The 12,582-nt window shown below is 28.7% G+C and overlaps 1 protein-coding gene across 6 annotated transcripts in view; it reads right to left on the bottom strand.

The window, feature by feature from the left end:
• LOC107456238 (ammonium transporter Rh type B) overlaps nt 1-12,582 on the bottom strand; it is a 76,349-nt gene that overhangs the window by 4,971 nt on the left and 58,796 nt on the right. For all 6 annotated transcript variants that reach the window (XM_087169068.1, XM_087169069.1, XM_087169072.1 and 3 more), the window contains 5 exons: nt 11,588-11,738; nt 10,416-10,563; nt 9,724-9,887; nt 7,936-8,073; nt 2,983-3,113 (listed from right to left, as the gene is read on the bottom strand). In XM_087169068.1, coding sequence (XP_087025194.1) covers nt 2,983-3,113; nt 7,936-8,073; nt 9,724-9,887; nt 10,416-10,563; nt 11,588-11,738 — 732 coding nt within the window. The remainder of the gene's footprint in view (nt 1-2,982; nt 3,114-7,935; nt 8,074-9,723; nt 9,888-10,415; nt 10,564-11,587; nt 11,739-12,582) is intronic.

Genomic DNA, 12,582 nt, shown 5'->3' with positions numbered 1-12,582 from the left:
AAGCCACAAAGAAACAAACGAAGTGTTCCATCGTTTAAATAGCTGCTCGCCAGATTTTATTGCATTATAAAGAAAAGTTATTGAAACTAAATACAACTAAATAAACAACAACAACTAAAACAAATAACAACAACTACTAATAACAATAACTAAATAAACAACAACTAAATTCCATTCGTTTAGCATTGCGTCATATGTTGTTCCTACTAAATCGAAGTAGTTGTGTTTTTTTCATATTATACCCAATTAAAACAATAAAAACAAAAATATCGTTCAAATGATGAAATGTTCTTTTATTCACAACTCAAGAAGTATTTATGGGATCTCTCTGGTCTCATATCTCAAAACTCACCAACTTAATGTATAACTAAGTTAAAAGTGAATAAAAGAATTCTAAAAAAAATATTTAACGTCAGCTGTCGCCATAGCAACGCATACGCACTGTTTACTATTACACTTGATTATTGTAGTTGAAAATTGCGGACGCCATGAAATCCAAACCAAGACCAATTTTGCCAATTGGTAATAGATTTATTAGCTTTAATTAAATTTTAAGACTCAGTTATTGTTGCGATAAGAGCTACACACACAAATTGATTTTAATTCCTCTATACTAAAAGTTAGTACTAATGATCTTAAATTGTAGAAGAGCCGCTGTTTTGAGTATTCTATTTTATGTTACATTTTGTGGGAAACTATGACAATTGGATAACTGCAAGTGACGTCATCGTAGGTAAATCATAATATTTGTCGATTCTGAAGTCAATAACGTTCAACACGCGCGTGACCGACACTTACAGTTATCCAATTAAATGTGATTCAAATCACGTGGTTAAGCATAAACATTTCACTTCTTCTCAAGTTGCAAGTTCCCAATTAGAAACGTGAAATTAGGATGTATAAGGAGTACAATGGAATTTTTTTTTAAAAATAGCATTCAGAAATTAGTTCGAGAATAAACTTAACTAATTAACTGTTCAACTTATAGGAAAAATATCATGTGGGCCCAGAAAAGAAACTACTGAGTTGAAATTTGATATGCTGAAAGGGCTAATTTTATTAACGAACTTAATTTGAGTTTTTTTCGAACCACCAATTTGATCGCAAGTTATTAAAATTTAAAGTGCTTTTTCGTTAACTTTTTACTTTTTTTTCGGTAAATACTGGCTATTTATCCATTGTTTCAGAAAAATTTATAAGCTCTCATGAAATCTTAATCAGCTCTAGCTTGAGTTGATGATAAAAGAAAAAACAGGATGTTGAGAGAGTAGATGTTACCAGATATAAATCTTAAAATCAATATTTAAATTTTTAAAATTATGAAAATACTTAATTTAAGATAGATAAAAACTGCTGTTAATTTGAACTGCTCTGTTATAATTATACCTCTATCGATTACGATAAAAACTACTTCTCTTTATTTCTTCATTTTGTCCTAAGTTCCCTCCTCACTCTCTTTCTCTTTTAAAAAAAAAAAACTATATATATATATATATATATATATATATATATATAATACAAAAATTATTAGTAATTTTGTATTAAAAAAAGAATTAAAACTCTTTCGTTTTCATAAAATGTCTTTGGTAAAGAATAGGTGTAGAAATTCTATTTTGGGACTTCAAGGATGAAAACATACCATTGGATCATAATTAGATTTATATTTCAAAGAAGGAGTTATTTTTAGAATCTAGTCCCTCTTTCACTTCCATATTAGGAAGCATTAAATGATTTTCCATAATGCGTAGTGTTACAAAGGTATGTACGACTGGAACCTAATTACATGATTCTCTGTAGTATTTAATGCTGGACCGATGGTTTTCGCAAGTCTCTTGCTGAATTACGTGTTCCAATAAACATCTGCCGGAACCATCCGGAGTTGTGTCAACTCCCCCTCCCTTGTGGAGTGGGGATGTGAACTGTTACCAGCCTACCTTTAAATAAGCCTTTTTATAACGTATTATGGCTTATGACTGTATTATTAAAGCTGAATACAACAATGATAACAGAGATGTAGCCCTGTTTATATATATATATATATATATATATATATATATATATATATATATATATATATATATATATATATATATATATTATTTTTTCAAATACAGGAAATATTTTTCATTTTGTCACGACTTAACATATTACAAAATGTTCTTACATAAAATTATAACAACTATATTTTAATTAACAAAATGATCTTCATTTATTTATTTATTATTTTTTTTATTTATTTAATTTGTATATATTTATTTTTTATTTATTTATTTTTTTTTTAATTTATTATTTTTTATTTATTTATTATATTTTATTTATTTATTTATTTTATATCTATTTATTATACAGTACCTATGTTTTTAATAATCTTCTTTAACTTCATTCACTTTTCTTCCGCAATCAAAAAAGGTTTTTAAATTTAAAAATTTTATATCCAATCATGATTTTATGATAATTTTAATTCTGTTTTATAATCTATTTTTTATTGTTTTTACCAGTAAGAAATAAAATTTGGGAACTTTATATTACGTTACATATTTCAAATTTTAAGTAGCCATTCTACAAAATGCCAAAAAACAAATCAGAAAAATATAAAATGAATTTTCTCCAGCCATTATACATATATATTATCTGAGAAGTATATATTCTTTAAAATGCCTAAATTAAATCCTTAACAAAGATTCTTAATACTTTTTCTAGTTAGCTTATATTCAATAAAATGCACGTTATATCCCCTTATCCTTTCTTTAAATCACCAATTTAACTTTTGACATCGTATAGAATGTCCATCATTTTATAGAATGCCTAGAGAAGGTATGAAATTGATTCAGTATTTATGTTTAACAATAAGGGATCAGACATTCCATGCATTAACTATAGTTTTCTATAGAGGGCACTTATTGCAAGTAACCTTTATCGGTTACAGAAATTAAAAAAAAAAAAAACAGGAAGTTCAATACAAACACTATTAAAACAACTTACCTGTGACCATAATTATCAACTGTTCCTATTAATGCAGCAAAAATACCCGTAAGTCCAGCCAAAAATCCAGGTAATGTATGTAAACTGTTAATTGCACAAGCGTCCATTATATTTATTCGTTTTAGAAAAGGCTGTAAAAGAAAACATATACGTAAAAACATATGCATATAGATTAATATGACGTCGGCGCCTTACATTTTTCGTAAACTTTCTATTAATTGTATTTTTAAGTGTAATAAAACTCGTTTGTTTTTTCACATACGAACAAACATTATCTATTATTTTGTGTTCTTAGGACTATATTGAAGATATATTTGTATGGATTGATATGATGTCGGCCTTTTACTTATGTTTCATTAACTTCTTATGAATTGTATTTCTATTTGTAATAAAACTCGTTAATTTTTTCACATACAAGCAAACATTATTCTTTTTTTTTTTTTTTTTGTGTTCTTAAGACTTCATTAAAGGAAAAAAAAAGTTTCATGAAATCGGAAAGAACAAATAAAATTATATAGATCGTGTTTCTCAAAAATATTGTTGCAATATACGGTATTAGATTAATTACTAATACTTACTACAGCTCTTACTTATATTAAAAAACGCGTAAATTTACTCGAAATTTTTAATTGATTATTAATTTTTATAAATTTAAATTTACGCGTAACATTTTTCATTAAGACAGTCATTTTAAGAATACTGAATAAATATTCTTGTTTATTTCATTAACAAAAAATTTTATCAGCAATTTGAAGAAAAAGAAGGAGCTATTTTTATTTTATACTTAATCTGGGAATTCCGTTTAAAATTACTTTTTCGGTTAATTATATTCGTGGCATATATTTAATCCTTAAGTATTGTTTATAATACGAAATATAATGTTCCGCCACAATGAAGTAGTTTGGAATAATATTGTTCAGAATCTTATTAAAAGAGTAGGCAGCAAATGCAGATTCTAAGTGATAAGAATATTCATGAAAATTATTGATAAAATCTATTGATAAGAATATTCATGCTGCTGATAAATGTAAGGATAGATGTGCTGCTTTAAAAAACAAAGGCTAACGTAATGTTTATACATTGTTTATACATTTTCATTTAAGCGATCGCCTGGTATAACATGTTTGAGAAGAAAATTATTTTCATACTTCATTATTTAATTTAATTATTTTTAAAATATTTGTTCATACATTTTGGCCCAAAAAATGAGGACACTATTATTTTCATTGACATTTCCAAAATATTACTAATTTTCAGCACATATGTTCTTTCTTTAAAAATATCGTTTTAATTTATTTTCATGAAGAAAAAAAATTTTTTTTATCGTCTGCTCATTAGTTTTGAAAGTGCAGCGTAGAACAAAATTATATGAAATTTAATTATTTCTGGAAGGATAAAAATAACCTAAATTTGCGTTTAAAACTTGATTAAATAGAAAAATCAATGAATATGAAAAAAAAATGCCTTTTGGGCAAATTGTAGGTGACTGGCTATTTTATGAAGAGAAAAAGACGTTGATTCGAGCCGTTGTTTAAAAACAGTTAGAGTTTGAGTTGTTAAGAGTTTGGGTGGTATTTCTGCAAGTGAAAAAACTTATTTAGAATTGATTCAAGAAAGTATGAACTCTAAAATGTATAAAGATCAATTAAAACAACAGCTTAAAATGGGAAATAATATTCAACTTTAGAAGAATTTAAATTAACTCTGGAGCATAGAATGAGTAAGTAGATTTAAATTTCCGAAAAGACTTATTAAAAAGTATCCCCTAACATAATGATAAACAATACCAATAAAACGGTTGTAAAACAGATAAATTACTTTTAAAAATTCTTTAAGACATTATATACTTTTTGTATTTTTTATAGATGGGAACCAGCATGTGTCATGTTTGTTTGATTTATTTAGTCGCATTTTTCATTTTAAATGCTGTAAAATGTTTTGATGAAATTAATTTGATTGTTGCAATTTGAAATGCAATTTTGAAGCTCTAGCAAGTGTTTGAATTTTTATTGGAATATTTAAAATTAATATCTGTCCTTATGATAATTAAGATGAATTTTATTAGGAAGAATGTGAAAATCTCTTAAATTTATGTTACGAAAAAACTTCCAAAATGCGTTCTGGTAAAAATAAATTAAAAAACCAGCTTGGCACACTTATTGACGTGTGTTACTTTCTAAAAATTTTTTTGCAAAAACTCTTTCCTTTCCTATTTATTTGTTAACTTATTTTTAATCTAGCACACATCTCTGTTTTTATTCTTCAAAGACACTAAAAACAAGTGGAAATTTAATCGCTCTGAAATACTCAATAAAATTATTTCGCTGATTAAAATATTCTCAACTTCTATTTCGACATATGTGTCGTATTAGACGATAAATAATAATTTAATTATTATTTTGTGTACTATATAAATAAACTTAGTTTTGAAGTAATTAAGTATGCGTTTTTGAGTAAGAATTTTCCTTCATTAGGTTTAAAATTTTATCTTAAGTTTTATTCTTTGATTTAAACAAACCGAAGTTAAAACTTTAATGACAGAACGTATTTAGGCTGCAAAGCGATCTGAAAAGAATTATTAAAACTATTCCAGAAGTTGGCGAGGAGCGTTACATTCCTAGTTATAAATAAAATATGATTACTTTTGTTATTAATTTTTATATTTCGTAATAAAATTTTATAGGCATTTGAATAGAGTTCCCATGAAAAAGTCTATCTCTTCTCCTGTCATCAGAAATTTCTTGGTTTCATTGAAGGCCAATTTTTATAAGAAAACTTTTTTGTTTTTGACGAAAGATTTCTGATTGCATCTTTCGCCTAATGATAAGAAAAGATAATTTCGGCATCATTTTTCACCAGTTCCATAAATCAGAAGTAATTTTTATCATTCTTTTCTCCAGACGAACACGCATAATTAGGTTGGCATTTGTACAAAACAAGTATGGGTCATTGTTATTTATTTATAAATGCAAGGAATTCTTGGGACGTTTCCAGACATTTAAATTCTTCCCATTCAAACTCTGTAGATCAAATCATATTTCTAAATTCAAATCTATAATTTTAGAATAGATCGTCAGTGGCGTAAGATTTTATTTAATATTTAATTCCGTATAATTTCCCATTATTGGCAACCGCTCTGGTGCGAATTAATGTCATTCATAATGTCTGGTGAGAATTAATCATTTTGAACTTCTGCATTTTAACCCTTAACGTCCTGAGGTTAACCCATTTAATCAACAACAATTGATTGCCTACGGAATTTATGAGTCAACTAGACTAACTGGGAAATTCTGCTCATTGTAAACTGCTTTTTGTTTTTGAAAAATGCCTTACTGATTGGAGAAAAAAAACTCCAATTTTTCTAACCAGCCTTGCAGTTTTTAGACTTATTCCAATAAGCTTCTGATTTATATGAATCTAAAAGGAATCTTATTAACCTGATCAATTTCAGTCTGTTTGAAATGAGCCAATGCAAAAGCTTTTTGGCTGATTAAAATTAGTCTGCATGATTCAATGCCGAAGCTCTGGTATAACAGGAAGCTCCAGTCATTGCAAGAAGCCTAATAAAATTCAGGTTAAGTTAACAATTCTTTTTCACATTTTTCAATTAGCTTACAGTTATATCTGGTGATGGTAATAAGTCTAAAAATTATCAGGCTGAAAGGAAAATACTGAAGAAATACTACATGAAAATACATTTTAAAACAACGGCAACATTTGTAAAGTGACGTGTGTTTCAAAAAACTTACGGCAAATAGACAAAATATGAGAAGTCCGACATTTTCATAAAGTTGTCTTTCGATCTATTTTAACGAAGTCTTGTTAGTTTGTAATCATCTCTTCGACTCTGATTTAAAGTCTGACTTTGATCGAGATTTTTGAATTCTGTATCAATCCATTGCAAGTAGAACACAAAAATCACGTTTGATGCATCAAAAAGAGTAAAAATGTTGAAAATATAAAGGCATTGATTACAGTAAGGAACAATTTCTTTTTGCAGATCTTAATATGAATTTTTTTTTTAAATGAAGTTTTATTTTATGAAATTCTTTTAACGCCTCTAGATACTTTTGTATCCCTGATTTCAAATCTGCAATCTGTTCTTTTTAAATAACATTTTCAGTCTATTTTTTGTCAAAATGAACAAGTTTAAGAACGTTATATGTAACAGGGGCACTGTAAATGTTGCGACAAACTTCTGAAGGTGTTAGGGCACATCATTAGGATTAATCGTCCTACACCACTAGGGGAGCTTCCCCTATTATGAGCTGTTTCTTCGTGTGCTTCTGAACTGGTCATAATAGGTAAGCACCCCTAACCTTGTACCATGGCTTCCTAAGTAGTATAAATTCTGATGAAATGCCTAAACTCCCCTAACGGCATTTGCGTGACCCCCTGTTATCTATAATATTTTAAAACTTATTTAAGCAAAAAAAAGGACTAAAAATGCCATTTTGAAAAAAATCTGTAGTTTTAAGAGTAAAACTTATTCCAGATTTGAAATCCCCACCATACCATAAGATTTCCTCCGTTCCCTTCTTCAACACACGATGAGTTTCAGTGTCCTGCACTCCCCAATTTGTAAATCTAGACTGTAAGAATACTCTCATTTACGAATAGATGACAGCACCATAAGGCTGCTAAACTATCTCCTATGTCCAGGTAAACTTTGTTAGGGGTTCGAAACCACGCTAGTTGTGAATTGTTAAGAAACCGTACAGCTCAGTAATCATGGTTTTTTTAACCATACTAGTTGTAAAAGGTCTGAAAACCGTGAAGGTAAAATATGCTATTTACCATAAACTTTACGGTTAATTGGATGAACAGACTGCTACCGGTTATTTTACCATAATTTTAAATGAATGAAAATTCTAACAATGTATTGTGTTATGTTATTTTGACTGTCAATTTAAGTAACATTGATATAAAATTGCAATAAGTTAATTTATTTACCCCCATATAATGGAATCCTATAACGCATAAGCTTCCACCCAACAATCCAATAAGTAGAGCTCCAAATGGTTGTATCATCAGTTCACATGTCGCTCCAACAGCAACGCCTCCTGCAAGAGTTGCATTTTGTATATGGCTCTATAAAACAAAAATTTTTTGTTAAATTTGTTTCATTCAAAACTGATACTAATCGATTTCAGTGTAAATAACTTTGTGAAAAAGATACGAAAAAAAAACAACATGAATCATTGTTTAAACTCTGTAAGTGCTTGTTTGAATGCATATAACCTAGTTTTTCTCTTGCAGTGTTACAGAAAATATTGGTTTTGTCCCTGCGCATTTCTTAGAAGAAATTTTCTTTCAGATATTCCAATGTGATGTTATTTATTCCATAGGTAAATAAACACCCATTTGTTGTTGTGGGTAGAGTCCTCGCTTTCACGGCTGTAGCCGGTCTCCGATTTACTATGGTTAAAGCTGCATGATGCCTGATCGATTAGCACTTTCTGTTATTCTATGTTAGGATTTCTCTCTCTTATAATGCACAAAGTCGTGGTGGCTCAGGAGATAGAACGCTCGTCTCCCATTGAGGTGACCCAGGCTTGAATTCCAGGAGTTACCAGTTGATAGGAATTCTGCTCCCGGCTTACACCAATCTCAGTACTGACGAATATCCTCAGTAGTATACGGATTATCGACCAGAATCCCTTGTCGCCAGGTTAACCGAAAGATGTTTTCTTGGTTTTCCTCTCCATGTAACGCAAATGCGGATAAGTTCCATAGAATCATTCGCGAAGGTTAGTTTGCCCCACTGCTTAATCCAGGAATTCCCTTGTCTACTGGGTTGGGTTCAAAATTGCAAGGCTACTGAGTTGAAAATTGATAGTCGTTAACTCAGAATTGGATCACTTTTCAACGCCGGTTATAAATAAGAATAAAAAATACAATGAGCTAAGTGAGTTTCAGAGCCGGAAACGGTTCAATGTCTTATGTAAAAACAGCGGGAATACTTACTTTATTTCTGTTAAATTATTGAATCTTCTCTAATTCTTTTTCTTCTGTATTTTTAGAGAAACTTTTTGTTTTCAATACTCTGTAATTTACATGAAACTCCTGATAAATTATTCCAGTTGACTCTCATGTTTTTATAGTATTTGACTTCTTCTTCTTTTTTTTCTTTATAAATTTTTGTTTGACTATCATTACAGCACTACTAAATTCAAACTTAGTTGTCTGATGATTTTTTTTTCTACAAGAAAGGAAGAATACTTCTTAACATTTTTTGTTGATAATATTTCTCAAAAGTTGACGTACAGTTAGGGTACAAACAGAAAATATGTGCTTCGTTTAATATTCGGATATTGTCAAAGCTAGCAACTAACAGGAATTTGCAGTAATTTTTTTCGAATTTTAGTTGCGACTTCAAAATTAAGGAAAGCTTTTAAAAACTGAGAAAAATGTCTTTTTTTCAAATTTCCTTAATGACTTCTTAATGTTCGGTAACCATTTTTTTTAATCATTTGTAAAGCTATCCTTATTTTTAGTGAATTTTCGGTAATTTAAGCGAACTCTTATTTCTCATGAATTGGCAAATTTTTGTTTATTCAAAAATTTAATTTGTAGCAATCTTTCCAATACTGTTACAAATTTTGGTTCTTTATGATAGAAGTCTTCAACAACTGCCTCGTTGATGATATTTCAGAACCTCTGAATAATGTAATTTAGTCTAAAACAAAAGTTTTATTAGAAATCTAATTGTGATAACTATTCTGGATTAAAATAACTTACCATGGTAAATTTAGCTTTTTTGTCCATTAAGGATGTCATTGCAAAAGCGGCCAAGCAGCTGGCGGTAAAAGCTAAAAAGGTGTTCATAACAGCTCTGTGTTGAGCATCCCCCACTGATAACGCCGCGTTGAAACTTGGCCAAAAACACCAAAGTAAAACCGTCCCTTGAAGAAAAGAATCATAGAATATAAGTCATTCGAATTCACTAACTCAAACATTTAGAGATGAATAGTTGAATACCATTAAAGTTGCTGTTAAATAATATTAAGGAATATTAAAATTCTGCATTGATAATTTTTTGTAAGAAATATGTCTTCATGTTAGCCTTCAATTATTATTATTATTATAGAATAATTTCTTGCCCAAACGTTCGGTACAAGAATTTTGTTTGACTGGAATGTTTAAAATCACGAACTAGCAAACGATAGTGTTAATGCTTCAAAACAATAAAATCGTTTGCTCAAAACAAAATTTATGTCTATTTCTCACTTTAATTCATTTAATTGCAATTACCAGGATGTAATGTAATCGTAATCATAAAACATTTTGAATTACAAATTATGCCAGATACATGGTTTGTGAGCTGTCAAATTTTTGAGAGATATTTTCAACATATTTCTTACAGCAAGCATGAAGGCAGAGTTCGCAAACGATATTTAAAAAAGTTTTACCAGGGATTTGCTTTTACGTACCAAGCATGCATGATATGTCTGAGCTGTAGCTTGATGCTTCATTTATATTATTTTGTACATTCGTTTTTTTATCCATTGTGTAAGCTGTTGCAAGGCCAAATAATGAAGCGAATAAATGTAGTGAGACTGCACCTCCTAGATCAGTTACCTAAGCCATTAATTCAAAAGAATGAAAGTAAAATTAATTTTTAAAAACATAACGTTAATTCTTGATTTTATACATGATTCAAAGTATAAAATTACGCTTCAACACATGGGCGTCGTTGGCGGCGTTGACAGTGGGTTTATGCCCCCGTCAAAAATTAGAAATCTCTAAATGTCCCCCTGCAATATTTCAGACAAATAAAAAACACTTAATGAATCACCATCGAATTAAATTCATCAAAGTAAAAGACGAGAAATAAGTAAAAAATAATCTATCATTTCGCAAGTATTTAGCAGCCATAGGATTTTATTTTCTAATGTGTGTAATTTAGAGAGTTATTATGACTGGGTATTTTATTTTCGCCTCCCTCAAAATTAGACCCATGCGACGCTCATGCTTTGAGACAGATTTGAAATGAAACACATAACAATATATAACACATAATAATAATATAAATAACGAAATCAATTTGTTTCTATTTTCAAGAGAGAAGTGCTTCTTTTATTAGAAAAATATTCGGTGCATGAAAAATTCGCATTACGAACATAATAACAGTCATCTAAACTCGAAGAATGTAATCTCTCAAAGTAGTTTTTTTTTTACTACTTCGTAATTTTCTTATACAGGAACAAAAAAAGCTAGTAAATTTGTAAATATATACATAAAATATAATATCAACACAATAAATAACAAAAGTTTTTGAACAATTTAAATTCGCTACATGTACTAATTACGTTTTTGCACAATTTTCATCACTTTTTATGAATGTTGAACTGAAACTCTTAGGTACAAACACTTTTTCCATACTTTAATTCAAACTTAAATATAAAAATAACAAAGGGTATTGACACTACTTATGCCTGTTATAAGAATATGGCACACAATATGAACAATTAAAAATATTAATTTGCACCGTTCAGCAGAAATGGAGTTAAATCAATACCTGTTTGCTTACAACTTTATAGAAAATAAACTTTATTATAATTTCGTTTTAATATTATTGAATAGATACTACTGCAATTCTTACCTTCATATGGTGGACAACAAAATATTCATTTGTAGTGTATAAAAATGTTTCGATCATTGTAAAAGCTACCATCTGCAAGGGATTCGCTTTTCCAAATATTCCTCCAAGTGATATAACTGCACTTGCAGCAGCAAATTCAGCCCATATGATGCTATTAATAAACATACAATAGATTGTTAATAATTATAACTCTTAGTAAATGTAAATAAGTTAATATTTTAGTTAGTTATAAATGATTTAGAGGTAAAGATTTTTATTTAGCTGCTTCTATGAAAATATAAAAATTATAAGACTCTGAAAAAATATAAAATGTCACATTGCGAAAAATAAAGCATTAGACGAAATTAGTTTATCATCAGTTTAAAGTTATCACATATTTTATGGGTATTTAAGCATTTACTGATTTCACTAAGAATGATTTTTTTTCTTTCCTTTTCTGGATTTAACAATTTATTTACATGAGTTGTTAAATATGTTTAACCCTATTATTCTTATTTTTTTATGGAGAGTGATCCATGATAACTGACCCTTAATATGTATATTATCTTTAGAATCTTAGTCAAAAATTAAATAAAAATGTCTACACACTAGGGTCTCAAATTTACATTAAAGTTATGAAAGTTATCAAAATAAGGAATCACAAATGAAGAACATAATCAATTACATCACAACAACACCTAGGAAACGACGACCCGGATAAGAAGAACTAGGTTAACTGTTTGATAAAATTTAGAATTGTTTATAATAATTGCGCTTCAACTATATTCTGTTTTCTTCGGCAATCAAATAGGCCTTGATGTTTTGATTCCTGCCTTTATCTATAGTGACTCCTTAAATTTCGTTTTGATAATTTTTTGATGGTTGATAATTGATGATTCTAATAATTGATGCTTCGATAATTTTTTCTTTTTTCGAATATTAATTTTAAACTAATAATTTGAATACTTTTTTCAAAATTTAAATGGAACGTTCTGCATTCTGATTTTCGACATAAC

This window comes from Parasteatoda tepidariorum, chromosome 8, assembly GCF_982258835.1.
Source record: "Parasteatoda tepidariorum strain Cologne lab strain chromosome 8, Ptep-v5.0, whole genome shotgun sequence".
Lineage (NCBI taxonomy): Eukaryota > Metazoa > Arthropoda > Arachnida > Araneae > Theridiidae > Parasteatoda > Parasteatoda tepidariorum.
This window is presented reverse-complemented; position numbering and strand designations above follow the sequence as displayed.